Source organism: Cyprinodon tularosa, unplaced genomic scaffold, assembly GCF_016077235.1.
Source record: "Cyprinodon tularosa strain WSP-4 unplaced genomic scaffold, ASM1607723v1 ctg389, whole genome shotgun sequence".
Lineage (NCBI taxonomy): Eukaryota > Metazoa > Chordata > Actinopteri > Cyprinodontiformes > Cyprinodontidae > Cyprinodon > Cyprinodon tularosa.
In genome coordinates this window covers 380,217-402,451 of record NW_024039106.1, presented here as the reverse complement: position 1 = coordinate 402,451, position 22,235 = coordinate 380,217, and the positions used below count along the sequence as shown (strand labels likewise).

At 37.7% G+C, this 22,235-nt stretch overlaps 1 protein-coding gene across 1 annotated transcript in view; it reads right to left on the bottom strand.

Annotated features, from left to right (window-relative positions):
• Nucleotides 1-2,041: 2,041 nt before the first annotated feature.
• cdh7a (cadherin 7a) overlaps nucleotides 2,042-22,235 on the bottom strand; it is a 219,914-nt gene continuing 199,720 nt past the window's right edge. The window contains exons 11-12 of the mRNA XM_038297491.1: nucleotides 21,850-22,098; nucleotides 2,042-6,553 (exon numbers count right to left, since the gene is read on the bottom strand). Coding sequence (XP_038153419.1) covers nucleotides 6,039-6,553; nucleotides 21,850-22,098 — 764 coding nt within the window. The 3' untranslated portion in view covers nucleotides 2,042-6,038. The remainder of the gene's footprint in view (nucleotides 6,554-21,849; nucleotides 22,099-22,235) is intronic.

Genomic DNA, 22,235 nt, shown 5'->3' with positions numbered 1-22,235 from the left:
CCATTCTTTTAAATTATATCTAAGGTGAGACAGTGCTGTCTTTGATGTCCTGCTTTGTAGCAAAATACAATATAGAGCATGTCTTAACTGAGCTTAGGTGCTGCTCTAAAGAAAGACGTGTGTTGAGATCTTTGATGTAACCGGAACGACTCCTCTCTTAAGTCACACCCCTGCTTTAGAGTTTATAAAGGAAGAACTTCCCATTCAACTTCCTGTTGCCAGTAGCCCACGGCCGCGAAAGGCATAGAGATAGCTTAAGACAGAGGTTTTCAACAGAGGGTCCGCGACGCCTAGGGGTTCCATGGAGGTACTGCATGGGGGTCCAAAAGTTTTGGGTGATTAGACTTTTTTTTATATTCCCCCTGCAAATTTTTCCACTAATTGAAATGTTAAACACACATTAACATGAATTCAACACACTGAAGTAAACAGATAAATGGAGGAAGATGTCTTTCAGCCATCAATGCCCATCAACGAGGGATCAGAATCAGAAATACTTGAATAATCCCAGACCAAAATTACTTTCGTTACATTACCCCTTCTGTAATAGAGTGACTATAGGACAAGTTTGAAATAATACAATTTCATACAATATATATATATTTAGGGGGTCCCCGCTCCATCTCACTATCAGTTTGGGTGTCCTTGACCTGGAAAACATTGAAGACCCCTGGCTTAAGATAACCTGAGCCACTCTAACTATTAGCTTTATCAAAAAGGAAAGTTTTAAGACTACTATTAAAAGTAGACAGATTGTCTGCCTTACAGACTAAAACTGGTAGTTGCTTCCACAGAAAGGAGCCTGATAATTTAAAAATAGTAACATCCATCATTCTCCCTTTCCACCTGATGCTTCTTAAGTGCTCTGCTTCGGTGAACTAGGTAGAGTTTAAGTTGTGTTTGTGTTTTATTTAAAATAAGCTTTCTGACTCAATTGCTGATGGTTTTAAGAGTTTTAACTAAATGCCAATGCTCCAAGAACCGACTGGTGAACTTTTAAACCCCTGTTCCCCTTTTATTTGCTAATGTACTTGTGCTTATTTTCTGCAATGTTTTGTGTCCTTGTAGTTATTAGATATAATAACACTGTGTGATTGGAGCTGATAAAGGCACCACTGTATTTTAACCCATGGTTTTTTGTGTTTATTTTATGCAGTGTACAATTTATCACTCAGGCTGGATTTATTCTTCTTTTAGTAACATATGAATGAACAGATACAGATTTCTTTGGTTGTGATTAATAATGTTTCTGATAGCCATAGCCTTAACTACTAAATTTGTGGAGGCAACTTGATTTAAATAGCCGATCCAGGAGTCCAAACATTTATTTATGTAAGAGACTAAAAACCCAAAATTACACTTACAATAATTGAACTATTGATAATAATTAATTTGTTGTACCCTTGATTTGAATGATCTATTCAAATCAAATTATCTAAATATAACTGGAAGTTATATTTAATTAATATGTTCATAATATATTCATAATCTTCTGGTAATCTTTCACAACACATGCGTATGCAGTATTGTGATTACCTTTTCTGTTCCTGCGGTTTACATCATATATTAGTCTGGTGGAATTGCATCATGAAAAGGGTGGCAAGTTCCCTGAATTGTGTCTACTGGTCTGCTTTATTCAGTGTATATAAATTTGAATAACCTCTTAAGGTGTTTAGAGTGTTACACAAGAAACAAGCTGATTTAGTTTTAACTCATTTCCATTGCTAACAGTACACAGCACTTGCTAATATCATGTTCCCCTTCCATAGTTATACATGGATCTATAAGTAAACTTCACCAGTATTCCCAGATAAAGTGCCGATGTAGCAAACAACCCTCTGTGATCCAACGTACATTTATATTCTGTCAATCACAAAGACAAAGCTGCCTCCTCTCTATCGATTTCTAGCTTTATAGTGTCCTTAACCGTGGTAACAGGTTTAGAAGCATCGGTTATTACTGGTACTATATGTGTAGATTTTAGCCAGAGATTACTTTAAAGTTTGGATAAGCAAACCAATAAATTCTTGTAAGACTTTTAAAGAACCGAATGTCATTTTATTTTCAGCAAAAAGATAAAAACATCATTTCCACAGTTCTGCCTCTTTGAAATAAATAATACATAGTGGCTTCACATGTGCATACCCAGCACTAACATAACTTTGTTTAAGCTTGAAAAAAAAAACTAATAATAGAATTGGCACATTATGATTATTATACAGTGTGTCCTTTCACAATCAATATTCAAACCATACATTTTTTAAGATTTCATTTTCAAATGACATTATGCTGGACTTTGCAAACTACGGAAGCAAAATTAAATTACTTACAAACCGGACCTTTTTAAGGTCTGTCACTTTAAAAACAAATACTTATTTTATTCCTAGAGTCTAGGTGGAATAAATCTCTAGCACAACACATAAAAATCCATCATCAAGGCTCTTGAATCAGAACCACCAGCCTCATAGAAAATCTGAACAATTACACCCAGACAGTTCATAGCTTAGGATTTTTACTGTAGGTAATAGAAAGGCAGAAGTAGAAACAGACAGAGACACACACTACGTTGCAACATCTGCAAAATGCACTTTCAAGACAACGTTTGTGTTTCTCTTTGTCGTCTTATGATATATAAAACTGATGGATGTTGTTCTTTTTATGATTCACACAACTTCCTTAGCACATCAACTACTGCACTTGGTTATACTGTATATGTATGAATGTGTGTGTCATATAGTGTTAAAGATACTAGCCAGAGATGTATTTATTTATAGAAAAAAGCTGTACAATCATAAAATGCAGCTTAGTGATTAAGTATGTATTAATAATTGCAAAATAAAGATTTCAAAAGCAGATGTACAAAAACATAAATTTTAAAGGATTTACTCTGTTGGACCTCTTGAGGTAACAAATGACATCCGGCAGAGCAAGAATTCAAGTTTTGACTCATTCAACATTAGTTGTTTACACCTGTGCTGGGTCTCTTAGCAACAATAGGTCCTCCTATAGATGGTAAAGCTTATGCACATATTGATAAAGACATTGGTTGGCCTTTCAATATAATAGAGTTTAAATAAAACCGTTTCAACATTGTCATCTGCAATGCCACACTTCACTTTAATATATTTGGAATTTGTAGAGAAAGACCAACACAAATTAGATGACAACCCTGTAAAAAGAAATACAATTTTATAAATTTTTCATAAAAAAATACCACCTAAATAGTACATTTTAAACTTGTAATTGGTGTCAGTATTTTGGGAAATGATCTTAAGCTACAATTACAGCCCAGAAGTCATTTTAAAAAAGTCTCTACCAGCTTCACACATCTTTGGATTCAGATTTTTGCCCAGTTCTCTTTTCTAAATAACTAAAACATTCTAAAAAGGAATTATGACTGCCTATAAACAGCTATTGTCAAGCTTACTGACTAGATCTTGGTCTGAACTTTGAACCATTCTAACACACAGACACATTTTGATCTAAACCATTTAAATATAACCTTAACTATCTTTTTAGGGTCTGTTTGCTGTCCTGTTGGAAGGTACACCTCTCTCCAACGTCTCCAGTCTGGTGCTGATTCGGATAGGTGCGCCTTTAGGACGGAACTGAATTTAACTCCATCTATTCCCATCAGCTCTGAAGAACTTCAATGGCCCTGAAAAACAAAAATACTCTTTTTGATTGTAAAATTCTAAAATGTTGAGATATTAAGAAACGTATGAGCAGTTTTAGCAAGACGGTATGATCCTGAACCATTCCAAGTTCAGGAATGCATACTAATTCAATGTATTGTATATTATGAATATATTTACTTCTCCTATACGCATTCATATCTTTTTTGGCTGCACAGTTATAGGAAAGATGGTGATGGCATGACTCTCTGACAGCAGCATTCACAGTAGAGCCAACTGGCTGGATTTGGCTAATCTTAAGCGAGTATTCCTGGCAATCATTGATTCTGGTAGTGATGGATTTTGCAGTGGCATTGCAGCTACCTGTGGGACTGTTTTTTCATCCTAATCTTCTTTTAGATCAAATGAAGAATGACATATTGACCAGACTTTTTTAAGCTTTTTGCGTTAATTTGCTAAAAAGAAAAATTATGTTTTTCCATGTTTTATTTTATCTTCATATTATAAATATTATTTGGGCATTGATGCAGTACTTTCATGTAGCACTGACACATGTCCTTCTGCCCTAAAGAGAAAAAAAGAACTCAGCTGCTGACAAATAGAAAAACATGGAAAGAAAAGCATGGTTCAAAGAAGCAGCTCTTAAAAAATATGATGTGCAAACACCTATCATCTAGTGGAAAGAGGTCTCTCTTCTGTAGGGTAGATATTATTGTATGAAAAATTAATAAATACATTTTACATCTTCTATGGAAAGTATGTATTATTAATCCCTATATGAGTGCTACCCAAATAACTAACCTTTCTGCATAGCCTAACTAATGAACTTCTCTTAAAATTTCCCCAACAGTATGTTACATTTGGTTCTAACAATATATATTTTTAGTGGTGTGTTTGCTGTTCATTGAGGCTACTACAAAATAAATCTAGACTTTAGCGAGTAATGTACATTCTGCTTATCCGACAGTTCCGACTTTCGATTTTTCATGATTTTTTACCCATTTTTTTTTAAATCAAATGGAAAAAAAGACAGATTTTACCCAACCTTGGAGTAATTTCTCTAACCTGACAGAGGTGCAGACTGACCCGTAGCTACCTTTAGCAGAGTGCAAGAAGGTTGAACATACCACACTCACCCTATAGAATATGTTGGATTTGGAAAAGTGTATAGCTGTTTGAAAATCTCAAAGCTAATATAAGAATCATAATATTCTAATATTTAGTGAATACATACAGTATGGAGACAGAATATTTAAAACTAACTGCAATTCATGACAATTACAAATACAAAAATCTGAAATAACAGTTTGAGCTCTAACAATTTGTTCATGGTTTTAAAAAAGCATAAGAGTGGGTCAAATACAATAAGGTAATGCTGTCTTTGCTCTTAATACAAATGCATTATGAAAAATCAAAGCAGTAAGGCTGTAAAATATTTATTAGCCTGCTAATTAAAATTCCTAAAGAGAATTTGTAATTGGCTAAAATTGATAGGTCAAAATCTGACAATAAACAGAGATGTGATAAAAATCCCTGTTTGCTAGGTCCTAAACTAAATGATTTACCCCTTTTTGATATCAACATAAATTCATGTAGTCTAGGGACATCCTTTTAGATTTCTTTTTTTTTTGTTTTTCTACAGTGATTTACAACAAAATACTGAAACAAATGCTGCATTATAGGTGCTAATATATCAAGTGAATTTGATCAGCTTTTACAAACAGGTCTGGCTAGTAACTTTAAAAGGCATGACTGAGTCCAAGACTAATGTGGCTCTGGGTGTTAAGATTTATAAAATACAGGCCATTTTCAACTTTCTTCAGCAAAAAAAAAAGAAAAAAAGAGAGAGAGAGAGAGAAAAAAAAAACAGAAATAAGAAACATAAATTGTTCTCATATTTCATCTGGGTAGTCCAGAGACTACTGATTAGCTGCCAGGGGGACAGCCTTTCATGAGAAACTTTTTGTTTTTTAGCACAGAGATAGCAAAGGAATGCATCAAAGCAGGAGTGTTGTGCCTGTGCCCATCAACAGAATGAAAGGACAGGTTTCTCCCTATAAAAAAAAAGAAAACAGCTTCCACGTGTAATGCATTTTGCAGTCAGCGGTTGGACTCCGGCCCAAAAATATGAAACCTTTAATGTCTTTTGCACACAAGGCTTCCTCCTCAGTCAAGCCACTTTTGAAGTCAGTGTCAAAACTCACCATGGCAAGCTTTTTAAAGCCCATACAGGGAGGTAAACAAACCAAAAAAACCTTTGAAGTTAAAGCGTTTTCCCTTCAATCGCTTGTGTTGTCTTTGAATCTTTTCCTTAGCTGCACCAAGGTAGACAAAACCACTTGCTCTGACAATATATTACTCACGTATGAAAGTTCCAGAACTGTAAAGAGAGACATTTGGAGGCTATGATAGCACATTGCCACTGTCACTGTTGCCATACAGATCAGCCAACTTCTTAAAGCGCGGCCCCCAATTGCTGAGGTAGTCGTAGTTCTGGTCTGAATCCGTACTTAATGACTCCAAAGAACTCAGCGACTCAGCTACAGAACCGCTGCCTTCGAAGGCATATGTCTGCAGGGAATCATATGGGGGAGCTGTGGGGTCCACATCAGCGTCCTTCAGCCTCTCCCAAATGAACTCTCGAAACACAACATTGTCTGGCAGTGACCTGTAGGGTGGCCGTGAAGCAGAGGTGTAATGGTAGAATGTGGGAGTGTCAGGTGTGACGTCTCGCCGCACTGTGGGATCTCTAATGATGTTGAGATTGCGAAGGGTGACCATGTCAAAGGCCTCTGTGTCCTCCTCTCCCCCTCCTTCGTCATCATAACGGACAATGTTCTCTCTGATGTCCCTCTCCTCCTCCAGGATCAAGGGCTGCTTCCTTCTCCGGCGCATTGTTACAATCAGCAGAACCATCACTGCCAAAGAGAAAGAAGGTGATAAGCTTAAGTGTGTTCTACTGGATAATGTGGTTTATTTGTGCTGGTTGGTTAAAGTAATAAGGAAAGGTGAAGGAGATGTTGAGATTTAACTCATATGGCTTGAACGTCTTTACCCTGACCAGAAAACCAGGGAGACAGTATTTCAGCTGTTTATAAAGGGACCTATATTCTGCTAAATAAACTCCCATATTTTCCGGAGCATAGTGTGCACTATAAGCTGCTGATACATACTGAACTTTCTCCAACCAAACCTGTAGGGGGAGCTCTACATATAGCCCCTAGAGCAGGGGTCTGCAACCTTTCATATCCAAAGAGCCGTTTTGCCCAGAGTACGACCAAATAAAAGTTGTTTAGAGCCACAAAATATACCATGACTTTATCTAGAAAACCTTTTTTTTTTATCTTGTATAGGAAATTAGTTGTTGCCATCTCAAACAATCAGTTCATCTATTTTTTATGTTAAAACGTATAAATTTCAAGCTAATTCATAGAAAAATGTCTCTTAAAACATATTTCTGGTTCTTTTAATCTCATTCTTTTTCATCTTATAAAAAATGCTAAAGCTATTGATACCGGTATATATTATAGTAAATTATTTAGCTCTTTATATACATTTTAGCCACTATTAAGAGCCTCTGGAGAGGGTCCAAAGAGCCATATGTGGCTCCGGAGCCGCAGGTTGCAGACCCCTGCCCTAGAGCATTGACGAAGAACAATGCTGGTTCCCGTTAACTGGAGCTTAGTGCTTGAAGCACTTAAAGCTTCTACTGAAAGATGGGGCTTCGTCCGCTCTTTATTTCAGCTCTGCAGGAGTTGAGGACAGTCTCTTTATTGGTTTCGTAGGTTTAATGCAGCAAATAAATGTCAAAATGTGTAAATTCCAGACAATTGTTCTTCATCTTGCCTGCTGCTAGCATGTTCTTGTGTGAAATGAAAATGAGCACCTTATTCTTTCATTTCCAACTTTGACTTCCACCTCTGGCAGTTAGGAAAAATCAACAGAAAAGCCACAGCTTCTCATAAGCTGCATGGTGCAAAGCGTGAAAAAAAGTGGTTTATAGTTCAGAAAAAACGGTATGTTCCTATGTTATAACCCTATCCCGTCATCAACATTATGCCCATAGTGGGATTCATGCAAGTCTAAGTAATCCTTGAGAAATCTGCTCTCTAACCAGCAGCCTCTTCTTCTCCTGGAGAATTGTGATTACCTGCTCCAGGAAGCACCTACATAGACCGCGCTGCACCTGCCCAGTAAAAACCATGGATACTTCTTTTGATCAGCAAGCAGACATGTTAGGCACAACTAAATTGAGATTAATGGCTCTTTTAGCACCTAATCTGCATCTCCATGATAGTCGTTTTTTAGCTAATGTCTAACTTGCAAAAAGGTGTTTTTCAGAGGTCTCAGATTTTGTAATCTATCTAAAGAAGAGCTTTGTGGGTCTTATGAGTTTTAATGGTATGCGCCTCACAAGGGCGCACTTTCCTATGTAGAAATGGAAAGGCCACTCACTTTTTCGGGAAAAGAAGGGGCTGCTGTTGAGATTGCAGAATTCATGACGAGTACTCAGGCATGCATGAATAAAGCAAATACCACTTTGTGCATGATTTTGATTAAGGAATAGCACTATAACACAGTAAAGATTTTTTTTTTCTTATTTTCTCAGTTAGAAATATTCAATTTCAACAGCTTCCTGTGGAATATAAATTTCTTTGTAGTTTGATTGTCTTCATTAGGAATGCTTTTCCATGTTCCCTTAAAAAAAGAAATAACATTATGAAAATGACTAGACCAAATGATAAAAGATTAATGGTGAATCCAAACTCCATGAGTCCACAATAAACATTAAGCTGAGAACAAAAGCTAAATCTTTGATATAATTTGCTTTACCGTTTTTTTGACGCCCACATTGTGCTTCAAGACTTGTTCAGAGCTCCAATGTGCTGAATTCATGGGCCTCTGAGATCATATAGCCTCCTCCAACCTCTGCTCTCTCTTCCCATACATTATTGCTGAAAATAACTCCACGCCCAAGCAAACTGGCAAACGTCTAATGATCCTCTATCCATCAATGTCAAGCTGGTGCCAGTGAAATATCGTTCAGCAGGTCCATATTTCTTTTCCTGCCCAGCATCGAACTACTGCTGGCGGCAGAGAAAAGGGACCAGGAACCAAATTCAAAGACCACTTCACACCCTCTAATAAAGGAGCAAACAGAGGGGATGGGAGGGAGGGAGGTGTCACACCGAAGGACTGTGGTGATGAATGGGGAGCCCTCAGTTAGCTGTTTGGCAACTGCCTGCATCCAGGTTATCTACGGTGTCTTAAAAAGTCAATAATATAATTGAAATTTTACACAGATGAATATGGAAAAGAAAAATATTTATTCTCTAGATTTTTGTTCCTTCTTCTTTCATCCCTGCTTTACTTAATGTTTTTCTTCTTACCTTCCTCTCTTCGTGTATAGCCCCTTCTGTCATTGCTTCCACTCACAATTCCTGATGTCCTTTCTTCTTTTATTATTTGCTCTATTATTTCTTTCTTCCTTGCATACTACCTTTCCTTTTCATGCCAGCCTTGCTTTTTTGTTCCTTTCCCTTACAATTCTTCTTACGTTCTTTGTGTTACCTCTATTTTCCCTTTTTTTCCGTGGTTCAATCATTCTTTCCTGGTGTCCTTGCTTTGACTGTTTCTAGCTTTGTGACCTGCCATTCTTTCTCTTTTTGCCCTTTGTACCATGTTTTACTTCCTTCCTACCTTGTATACTGTGTTGTATATTTTGCCTTCATCATCTGCACTATAACCTAGGCATGCCCACAGTCAGTCCCTTATGGCCGCTGTCCTGCAGGTTTTAGAGGATTCCTGTTTCAGCACAGCTCATTTTCATTGAAAGCTGATTAACAGGCTTTTGCTGAACTGCAATCAACAGAATCAGTGCTGCCGCCACTCTTTCATGCAACGCCTTTTCTTTTTATGTCATTTTTTTTCTGATAAAATAAGCCCACACACTATCACCACTGTATCTGCTTCGTCTGCTGAGTTTGTTTACTAAGAAGTCATGCTGGATCTCGAGAAGTTTGGCAAGGTTTCCCGTCTGATAGCTAATGTTCTGGATGAAATTGGTCCGAGTGTACAGTAGTTTGTAGTGCTATGCTTGTCGTGTGGCTGGAGACAACAAAAATTACTCCATCCATGATTCTCATCTGCATGTGTAGGTGTCTCTTAAGTTTTGAAAGTCCAGTCTTAATGCTGGTTCACACAGAACACACTGGAACCTTAGTCATTCTAAATTCTATTCAATTCAGCAAGGCTCCACTAAAATGAATTACAAAGTGGCATACCTAAATAGAATATTCATGCAAAGCCCTTTACAGTCTAATGCCTAGAAGGTAGCCACAATGTTGCACAGACTGGAAAAAGGCCAACATTCAGTTACTACCTTCTAGGTGTAACAGGCTGATAGCAGAGAAAACAGATAGTTTGCATTGTTGCTCTTGTGAGGCACAGTTTGCAACCTTTAAGGTTTAGCAAATGCAGCCACGGTACAACAAGTAACCACTCTTCACTTTGGAGAACATGCACTAAAGATGTAAACTAAGTGAACACCAGAGGAAAAAAGGAGATCAATTCCCCGCTACAAAGGCTTTTGCTGTAATTGAATTGTTTAAATGATCTACCCAACACAATCGATAGTGAACAAGGTGAAATTTCTCTTCTGCCCTTTTCTTACCAGCAGGCATCACTTTCTCATTAGAGTATTTCTATATGTGTGATTCAGGTGAAGATGTGACAGATTATTTACTCACTCCATCACCCACACAGTCTGTGTCTCTGTACTGGATTGTGGTTTAATAAAGCTGTATCAATCAATGACGGACAAAGCATGACATATAAGGAGATTTTAGACAAGCCTCACATTCAAAGCTTGGTGGGTTTTTTTTTTTTTTTTGCATTGCTCAGCTGCTGCATCCTGGCTTCCCTGTAGCTGAGATGCTGCATGTCATCTTTCCAGAACACGTATTTTACATTTAATATATTTAAATGTAGTTTCTGTTTCTCCAATCCTAAATGAAACATGACACTGAATAAAACAGGAAGGAATGCTTTTAGTAAGAGGTGTCACATGTTATTTAAGTTTTTTTTTTTTCTTTTTACCAATATACACCACAGCAAAGGTATTCCGGAAAAGAGGCATGTTCAATATCTGCAAATTATAAGTGAATAATATCCAACTTAGTAACTTGAGTTTAAAATTCAGGCTGTTTAGATGTCTCTATAAAAACTTTTTTTTACATCAACAGATAACATTGGCAGAGGGAAAGTTTAATTTCTCTGAGGATTAATTAGACCACTTTAAAAAAGCTAGTAGGATTATTGTGATGAGAAAAAAATGTATAAGCATAAAAAAAGACTATTTTCAATGGAGTAGATTCAATTAATACTAGCAATAATAAAATGTCTTTAGGGTTACAACAGCACCCCTTAGCTTATATTTATGTATTTGCTATTGAAAGAATGCATTCCAAACAATATTTTTTCATTAATCATTTCTATTTGAAACATTGGAACACCATAAAGAGCTAATTAATTTTTAGATAAGCCATTTGTTAAGCTGGCCCCTCTTTATTTGCTTAAATTAAAGTTTATCTTATTTAGTATTTTAGCATATTCTCTGTACTTTATCTTAAATATCTAGTATCATTTCGTGCAGTTGTTGACAATTCTTTAACTTAAAGGTATAGTGGAGGAAGTTCTTTTTTCGGGTGGATAATCCAAATAAGTGGTCCTTCTTATTGTCAATCATTCTGGTGATATGTTTACGTAGAGCTATCCTACCTGCTAAGCTGTCCTTAGTAGAAAAATTGCGAATTTTCTTTAAGAAAGTAAGCTTGTATGAGTGATGCAAACAGCAACTTTTTAACAAGGCGTGCAAAAGGAGAAATGGGCTCATGCTGCTCTTGCACGTGTTTTTTTTTAAGTGGAGAGGGCGGGTCTTTTCAAAAGTTTGCGAAGATCCTCCACTATACCTTTAAGTTTTTATTTGTTTTGGGTGCTTTCTCTTTTAGCTTTTGTAGCTATATACCTATATATATATATATATATATATATATATATATATATATATATATATATATATATATATATATATATATATATATATATATAAATATATATAGGTGCTATTACATGCTATTCTTATCTTGCCTTGATCTGTACCTGGTTCTCTGTTCTGCAGTTTCCTTTGTTGCCAATTGATTTTATCTATAAAAATAAATAAATAAATTGCAGGTTCCAGAATATACCTGTCTCTAATCTGTTTTGTGTTGTTTTGGGTTCTTCATTATATTTTTGTTTTTGCATTTGTCAGGGCCTATACAGAAATGCTGAGATTCAAATAAACAAATGGAGCAAATGACTCACCTCTTCTAGCATACTGATAAGGTACAAAAGAAAAAAAAAAACATTTAGACTACAGAAACTAGAGAGAAAGTTTGATTGATCTGATCAAATGTGAAGGTTTCAATTTCCCAAACTGCCTTACACCCACACAATGAGCTTTGTTTACAGTTAATTCAAGCTGGCTAAAAACAATCTTTTCAAAAGAGCAAATACATATGCAACAGAAGAGACACACACTGAAAAGAGAAAGAAAAAAAGACTTTGGTCACATACAGAGGTGTCCTGACAGATATCCTTCTCCTTCAGGGATGTGACTGTCTGCTGCAATGAATGTAAAATGTGATGAATCACATCAGACTGCCACAATGAGAACACAGCTTTACGAAACCTCTTCTGTTCCTAGCAATGCTTTTAGAGGTATTCAGGATAACTTTGAATTAAGTGATGGCAGTTACACTCTTTTGGGACTAAATTCCTTCATTTTACTCTGTGCTATTTCAACTATTCAGCCTTTTCAGCAAATGACACAGATGTGTCCCCTAAAACCTGGTATCCAATACTTTTATATTTATTGAGAAAAAAAAAAAAGCTTTTTATACCTTTAAAAAAATGAATGTATTGGAAAATAACTAGGATAACTGCTTCAACGAACTTTCAGCAAGAAACATGATTACTAAGTAAGTCGTTTTAGGAATACTTTTTACCATTTCATGAAATCTTTACCTAAGGATCATGAGGCTTTTGGACAAATACTCTTTCTTTCTGCAAAAAGCAAATGACAGCTCAAACAACTGCTAAGCTCCTAGGCCCCACATCATTTTGAAAGCATATTAATCAAGCTGCTACATTTTCAGTATTACATGAACATAGTTCAGTTCAAAATATTGGAAAGTTTGTCCTCTCCCTCACATTGTGTCCCTCACAGTGTCTTAGGGAATTAGAAAATGCATGCCTCAGAATCAAGAAAACCCTTTTCTAAAAATGATCAAATCCATCCATAAGTAAAAGTCTGCCTAGGACTTGGAGCGGAACATAAAATTAGAGTTATTGCGTATTTTGAAGGTGAAGGACGAAGAGCGGGTCCATGGAAAGGGACATTTGGGGTAGTCATGGAGAATGTCGAACCATTCCTATTACTTAACATAACAACAGAAATGCTCTGTTGGGCAGATGTGGGCGGATGGAGCAGAGCAAACACAGAGGATGTAGAATCTGGGGGTTAAGCATAATACGTTTGATGAACAGTCTTAAAATTTAAGACAGAACTTTTCCTTTTCTAAATCTGCAATCTCTTTCAGTCTGTTTCAACTAAAGTTCAGTTCGGGTTTTCAGTCTTACAAACCTTGTTTCTATTCTCCAAAGATCTACAGGACCATATATAATTATTGACACAATGTGGTAAAACTAGGTGTATAAAAAAAACACATTTCAGTTCCATATTTGTTCAAACAAATCGAACCCCTTTAACTTTTGAGTCATCTTTATTAAAAAGTCCAAACATCAAAGTGTAAACTAAATTCCTGTTTTCTTGACTTTTTAGAATTAAGGTGACACATTTAGAATAATTATTCTAGGATAAATTTCACTGTAAAAGGATTCCTGAAAATTATCAGATTTTGTGACATGACAACCAAATACTTATAAGTCATTGTTTTTTTTAGGATATCATGTGAAAGAAAAGCTGGAAGTAGTATATAACTGTGATATGGAGGGAAAATAACAAGCAGTGTGTTGTTCATTTAGAGCAGAGAACATCTGGGAAAAAAACAAAAAAACAAAGCAATGCATGAAATAACAACCTTCTATACCATATACAACATGGTATAGAAGGAAGGAAGGAAAACATGTGGTACAAATGGCAAAACCTTCGTACATGTTGAAATGATAGCCCAGTAACATCATTGATTAAACACAAAAATGTACATTTCACACATCTCAGAGCCCATCACGCTTTGTTGATTAAAATAATCAGCTTATTAATTAATCTGTTCACTTAGACTTTATCCACATTTTGACAGTTTATCTAGTTGCAACAGCTGCGTCTTTTATAATTTAATTTTAGTTCATGAATCCAATTTATTCTCGTACTCTCGTCGTCTCCCGCTTTATCCGGAACCGGGTCGCGGGGGCAGCAGACTAAGCAGAGACTCCCAGACTTCCCTCTCTGCAGACACCTCCTCCAGCTCTGTTGGGGGAAGCCCTAGGCGCTCCCAGGCCAGCCGAGAGACACAGTCTCTCCAGCGTGTCCTGGGCCGTCCCCTGGGCCTCCTCCCGGTGGGACGTGCCTGGAACACCTCCCGAGGGAGGCGTCCAGGGGGCATCCGAAGAAGATGTCCGAGCCACCTCAAGTGACTCCTCTCGATGTGGAGGAGAACCGGCTCTACACTGAGCCTCTCCCGAATGACCGAGCTCCTCACCCTATCTCTAAGGGAGAGCCCAGCCACCCTGCGGAGAAAGCTAATTTCAGCCGCTTGTATCCGGGATCTCGTTCTTTCGGTCATGATCCAGATTTCATGACCATAGGTGAGGGTAGGAACGTAGACCGACCGGTAAATTGAGAGCTTTGCCTTTTCGCTCAGCTCTCTCTTCACCACGACAGACTGGTGCAGCGTCCGCATTATTGCAGCAGCCGCACCGATCCGTCTATCGATCTCCCGCTCCATTCTTCCCTCACTCGTGAACAGGACCCCAAGATACTTGAACTCCTCCACTTGAGGCAGGGACTCTCCTCCAACCTGAAGGGGAGAAGCCACCTTTTTCCGGTCGAGAACCATGGCCTCGGATTTGGAGGAGCTGATTCTCATCCCGGCCGCTTCACACTCGGCTGCGAACCGCCCCAGCGCACGCTGTAGGTCTTGGCAGGAGGGAGCCAGCAGAACTACATCATCCGCAAAAAGCAGGGACGAGATCCGCTGTTCCCCAAACCAGACCCCCTCCGGTCCTTGGCTGCGCCTAGAAATCCTGTCCATAAAAATTATGAACAGGACCGGTCTGTTTATTACTGTTAGCTAATGTGGCAATAAACCCATGACTGTAATTGGTTGTGTAATACAATTCCTTCTGGCTTTTCTGTAAAAAACACAATCTGTAGTAGAGAGGCATGATCACGAAGGTAACAAACATCATTCTGGTACTAAAGGAGGCTCTAGTCTGGGACTCTAAGATTAATGGAGAGACATGAGGAAGGCAACTAGGCCCTGTCCGACCCCGGGGTGTCAAAGCTTTTAACTGGCAGTTAGGAATGGTTGATAAAGATGCTGTCCACAAAGATTTAACCTGTTGTGCTGAGTAGGTTTTAAAACTTTCTGTCTGAAAATATATAACAGATGAAATAAAGAAAAAACTCTGTGCAGCTATTAGCACCACTAGTGCTGGTCTGATTCACCATAGCTGCGTAGCTGCGCCCCATTTTCTAAGCCTTCATCTGATCCACTTGCACCTCTGGCTATATAACAAGCTCTCAGACTACTCACTGTTGCCAGAGTACTATGAGCCACTGGTGAGTTTAATCCAGCATTTCTGAACACCTGTCTTTTTCTGACCAATTCTGCACTCTGATTCTCTTAGCCTACTTAACTCCTGTTGAACCTGTTTAGTTGTGCTGTTTGGATTTCTGTGACCTATGACCCTGGATCTGTTCTGGGACCCTAGACTCTGGTTATTCCTCCTGATCATCCTGCCTCTCACTGCCATCCTGGTTCTGACCCAATACCTGTCCTTTGACCATCTGAACTGCTCTTAAGCATTCTGAGTCACATCTTGCTTCACCAGTGACCTGCCAACAGGAGCCGCCAGTCACTTTCCAAGTCTGTTTCAGTATTGTAAAAAAGGTTTGTGACCAAAGGTGTAATGCCTCCCTAACCTGTTATCTCAGATCTTGACTTGCTGAATTCTGCCTCCTCTGCTTCCGTTTGTTACGATTATGGCCTTAAAACAAACTATCCATACCTATGTAAAGTAATTAGTAACACTCACCAACATTCGCAACCTAAGCTTTAATGTTCCTCTATGAAATGTAATGTTCCATTACATTTATATGGTTGCTTTTTTTTTCTTTTTGTCCAGCCAGATTTTAGCTTCTGTGGGTTGCTATGCCGATGTTACTTTAACAATATTATTGAGGAATTATTTTATATTTTTTTTCAATCAGTTGCTGGAGTCCATGCAGACCCCACACAGACATGGTGGACATATGCCCCTTTACATTCTCTATAGTCCACATTGATAGATTTTATTTGTCCTATGCAATTTTTTTTAACTTGCATGAAAAAATGGGTGTAAACATCCAAACCAGAGGTGATCAACTTCATCTAGAAAAAAAAAAATGTAACCCAGTTACTCGTGTTAAAATTTAATTTACCAGGGTTCATGGGCATCCATCTTAATATGGCAGTTAGTAGTATGTAAAGGAAGGGTTAAACAGGAGTAAATAAAAAAGCTAGAAAGTTAATGTATTGGCCAGCCTAATTTCTATGACTAAATAAAAATCTGTTTCTCTCTTTCCATCTCAGATGTAAACATGTTTTTTTTCCCAGCTCTACTAGCTCTATTAGGATAGAGCCATGCTCGTGGATCTGTACTTTTAAAAATGTTATGATGCTCTATCTCTAAATGCTTCATGCTTGCTGTAGTAGATGCTGTCCAAAGACTAAGAAGCAGAGGTCCTAATAATGATGTCAATGTTTGTTAAAACAACTCACTACTTTTGTTAGATTTTTCCCAGGGATCCCAAGAAATTAATCAGTCTCCCTGGGTTTACCATACTGTGTAGTGCAGGCATTAAACTTGGGATTTATTTACTATTCCATAAACTTTTGTTTTTCCTCTATGGATCATTATAGGAAGCCCTGAGCCATTTCCTCCCAGTTCTCTCATGTGACATCTTTTGAGCTTTTTCCATGTGTAACCAGAGTTAAATCTGCTGGTAATGGGCTTGTTCAAGCAAAGAAAAGGCCAACTCCCAACAAATTGCAGCTTGAACATAAAAGATCTCTGACACTTTAGAGATGGCTAAACAGGGCACAAAACTTCCACCAGGGACAGCCAATGCAGCACGAGAGGTATAAACAGATATGGAGATTTATGAAATAAATGAAATAAGCAAATCAGACGTCCACATAGAAATAACTGGCTGTAACTGTCTGTATGTGATTTGGAGTGCTGCATAATATCTTAATTGGCTCTCAGGAGGGCTGAGCAATACCTGACCTGCACTGTTGGGAAAACAGCCCTGGATCTTAATGAGATAATGATCATCTCAGTAGTTTAGATGTATCTTCCAAAGTGGCTGGATCATATAAAAAATGGATTTGAAATGACATTTTTTAAAAGTGCAGTTTGGTTTAGGCATTTTCAGAGCTATTAATGCAAGAAGCACAAGCCTGGTAATTAAATCTAAAAATATCAAGCCCTGATTGATGACCACTCAGCTCATGAGTATGTAGAGTTATTGTAAATGCTGAGTGGTTTTTAGCTTGGCAGGTGAAAACAGCCTATTTTCTATCATGTGTCCTGGCTGAGCCTCTCAAAGCAACTGATGCCCACTGAGAAAAGCAGCTCCCTATATGCAACGTACATGGTAAATGGCCTGTACTTATATAGTGCTTTTCAATTCAGTTATTCACCCATTCACACACTGATGATGGCAAACTACATTGTAGCCACAGTTGCCCTGGAGCTCACTGACAGAAGCGAGGCTGCCGTACACTGACACCACCACTCCTTCCAACCACCATCAGTAGGCAATGCAGGTGAAGTGTTTTGCTTAAGGACACAACGACACTGAAATCCAGAGCCGGAGCTTGAACAGACAACCCTCTGGTTGCAAGACAAACTCCTTTGTTCGACGCCACTGTCGCCCACAGCGGCATCCAGTTATGATTATATAAAAAGGTAACTAAAACCATCGGTGGTCACCTAAGGAGAAGATTAGAGGCTGAAGGAGGAAAGGAAGGAAGAAAAAAGAAAAAAAAAACAAGGCAAGAGTGACAGCGATAAGATGCAGTCAAGCTTGATTGTCATCCAAAACAACTCAATCATAGCCTCAATTGCAATCTACAGATTGAAAAACCTCCTGATGGAACACTATCAACGGAGATAAGAACAAAGGATCCGACAGAGCAGTCATACATGGGCTGGTTAATATGAAGCAATGACAAAGTCCTGGTAGAGAGGGAGAGCTGGGGCTAATATACACAAGGAGGAAGAATTTCTGGATTTTTTTTTTGTTTTGTTTTCAAAGACTGTAAGATCATCTGATTAGTCTAAATGTCTAATTTAAAGGTTTTTTCAACTTTAACACTTTGAAACATAATGGTATCACAGACATATTAGCTTGTTTGGAAAATTCCTTGTTTAGCAAAGGGAGGAAGGAAGTTTAGTTAATTGTTTTTGCTGTAATATTGCAGCTATTTTTTTTGTTATTTACGATAGGCATTCTCTGTTGCAATGATGGTAAGAAAAATTATCAGGGGATCAGAAAAGAAGAAACATTTGACCTTATCACAGATCTTATTTTAATAACTGTACATACTTTTTGATCCTCCTCCTTTTATTTGAATTAAGATCTGCTAAACATTAAGCAATGTCTCTGCTCTCTTTTATCATTTTGTACAGTGCTCCCTTGTCTGTGCATTTTTATGAGCAATAATGCTGCCTGGAGGTGACAGCTGAGCACTGTGTCATCCGTGCAAGTGTGGTAATGAATGCTCATTTACAAATGTCTTTACTAACATTCTTGCATATGCTGTTTCACAAAAACACAAGCAGAGCTTCTTTGAAATGCACTACAGAGCACTTAACTCTCATGCATTTGTATAAAGCTTGAAAAGAAGCAAATGTCTGGGAGTTTCTAAGAAGCTGATATCATATCTCAATGAAAATTGCAAAGTGGTTGTTGCATTAACTATATATAACCCTAACCAGCAAAACACTGCATAAACAATAGACATATTAAAATAGCTCTTCCTAAGCAGGACAGAGAAGCTGATCCATGATTGGCTTAGAAAAAAATTACATTTATATCTCAGTTTTACATTTATATGGCTCAGTTTAAGTCTGGGTCAAATTCAACTAAAAATATCTGTATCAAATATTAATAACTGATTTTTTAAAAATTCTTTTCATCCAAACTGAAACTGATCTTTGTGAAATCAATATGACCAAATGTATTTGGTTTACTTGCCACAAAAGTTGCAGGTGGTGCTTTAACCTCTACATTTTTTCAACAAAAAATGACCAAAAGCTAAAAGAAAACTAGCAAAACATAACTGAACTTGCCGGGTTTTCTTGGTGTTCAACTTGTAAACATCAGAGCAGTTATTCAGAGCTTCCTGCCAAGGCCATGTGTGTTTACCAAATAGGGAAATAACTGTGCAAAAATGTCCGATGTGAAGGCTCGTCAACCTCCTGTGGATAGGTCAGAACTGGCAGCACACTTTAAGATGCACTTTGGTTCAAAGTGCATGACTGTAGGCATGAATTACATCCAAACTACTCTCCCTTAACTGCAGGGTTTGCTATTTTAAACTAATTCCCACTGCAGCTTAACAGACAAACAACTGAGTTTGTGAGGTGGGAGTTCAGGCAAACTATGAGTGAGCGCAGCAGTGCTAATGTAGAGTGCATAAGCTGTCAATGCATTGCCCAATTTTTGGATTTGTTTAGGGACTGGATTTTAATGAAAACATTTTTGCTAAAGTGATTTTTTTTTACAAATATTTTTCAACTGATCTCCTTCTGGAAGTGAAAATATTTTAAAATATAACACAAAGATCTATCTATGGTGCACCAATTTCACTCAGAAAATGGATTTTAACAACTATAATTTCAACGAAGGAAACAAGTATATCTAACAGTTTAATGGTTTAGTTTCAGTCAATCTTGCTGTTCAGTCACATTTTATAATAGGGTCAACAAGCAAATGCAACATCTGGAATTGAACATTATGTGGAGATGGAGTTTAAAATGGAGAAGTCTGCAGGCTTTTATGGTTGTGTCTTCATATTTCCTTCATAAAGGTCGCTATTTAGTAACATTTTCTTAAATGTTTAAGTATAATTAATAACAGAAAAAAACTAATTGTAATCAAAGCTTTTCATTTGATCCTAATTTCTTTCCCACATGTGCATGCTCTCCAGCCCAGCAGGTGGCAGTAATGTGGCAAAACTTGTTTACCAGGTGTAAAGAGGCCAATATGCTTTGAAAGATAAAGTTTTTTAAGAAAGTTAACAAAGTTTTACTTTGTGTTGTTCTTTCTTTCTCTGACTCAAGTAAATCTACTACGATACCTTAGTTCTAAACCTTTGAATATGGATGCCAGAAATTATGAGCCTGGTATTGGCATCGGTTCGTATTTACTTTAAAACTTAACTGGTGTGGGTGTTATTTAAAGTTTAAGGGAGACATAGCTGAAGTGCCATTTGCAATTTCTAGACAGGACATAAGGATAAACACTGCTTAGTGTTTGTAAGTAGGTCTAGGAACAAAAATATCAGTATCAGTTATTGGCCAGTTAAGCTTTAAAATATCATCATATGAGATGTTGGCCGTCTCTCTGTATGATCAGATTTAATGGACCCTGAAAAGTGCCTTTAGAGGATGTGTTGTGAATCACTGCTATTCATTTCTCTCATTCTGTACCCTTTAGCTGAAAATAAAAAACTTGAAGTTGTTTTGCATCAATTATTACCTGCCATTGGGATCTTTCATAACTGCCTTAATGGTGAATGTTTTTAAGTGAATCTATTTTATAAGTCTGCTGGGCATTGTAATAAAAATAAAATTAAAAAAGTGTGATGTAAAGTCTTCAAAAAAAGGAATAATATGACATAATGGTTGAGTCACTACCCTCGTAGGCTACGTTCACACTGCAGCCTGAAGTGACCCAAATACGATTATTTTTCCCATATGTGACCTGGATCTGATCTTTTCATGACAGTCTGAACAACACAGATCTGATCTTTTCCAATGCGACTCAGGCCACTTGGCTATGTGGTCCTGAATCCGATACGAATCTGATCTTTTCAAATGTGACCTGTTTGTGAACGATCAGGTCGCATTCATCTGACCTGAACGCCATTAGTAACCGACATAGGTTACTATTCTGCTTCCTGCTATACAGAAGTGGCAAGAAAAACAAACACCATGGCGGATGACGATGCGCAGAGCAGTATTTTTTTTAACCATCTTGAAAAGATTGAGGTTTTAAGGTTTTGAAAGATCGCTAGATGCGCACTAGCCCTCCATACGTGTTTACTTCCGTAAACACGACGCATGCTGGCTTCTGACGTCATTGCATCCTCTACTGCGCATGCGGGACACTTAAGCTGTATGAATGCAGTTTACACAGGAGATCACATATAAGTCGCATATTGTCAGGGTTGAGCTGAGGTTTTGAGGACCCAAATGCAGAGGTGAGGGGGCAGAGTTGAGTTCTTGTAGATTTAATGAAATTTCTGAGGCAAAAATCCAAAAACCAAAATGCTAAGAACTCAAATGCACCCAGAAAACATCACAAAATAGGAAATAAACCAATAAAACTAGAAAACAACGAAAAACATGGATCAAAGTGAAACTGAAAACTCAAAAAAAAAAAACCTAAACAGAACCAAGACTGTGATATATATTTATTGAAATAATCACTTTTTATACACTATCGTACCTGGATTCATTTTGTTAGGCCACTTTTTTCATCTGAGGTAAAGAGCTAAATAATGGGAAAATAAGCTTTAAAACATTATCTGTAACCTTATTCTAATTTTAAAATAGTCCACTCAGACCATTACGGTTAGGAACACAGCTAAGACAATACATACATATAACATGTAACATATACATTACATTTCTCACACTAAGGTCATCCAGATCTTACCTAGAAGTGTGATAATGCAGCCCAGAATGGCCAGGAGGGCACCAGTGCTAAGGCCTGTAGCTGTGTAGGCCACTGCTCCACAAGACAGGGCCACGCCGTCGGAGTCGCAGTCGCACACTCGCACCGACAGTGTGTTTGTGCTGCTGAGGGCAGGGATTCCATTGTCTGTGATCAACACTGGCAATCGATACACTGGCTGCTCCCGTCTCCTGAAGCCGCCTCGCTTTGTCAGTATGGATGCTGTATTGTCTGCAAAAGAGCGAAAAGTCTGTGTCATGATATATCCGTTCAAGGTACAAACAGCAGAAAACATTCAAACTACTTTGTTTTGGTCATTCTTAAATCTTAAATCAAGGAGAAAAGCTAACAGAACGTATCATGAGAGC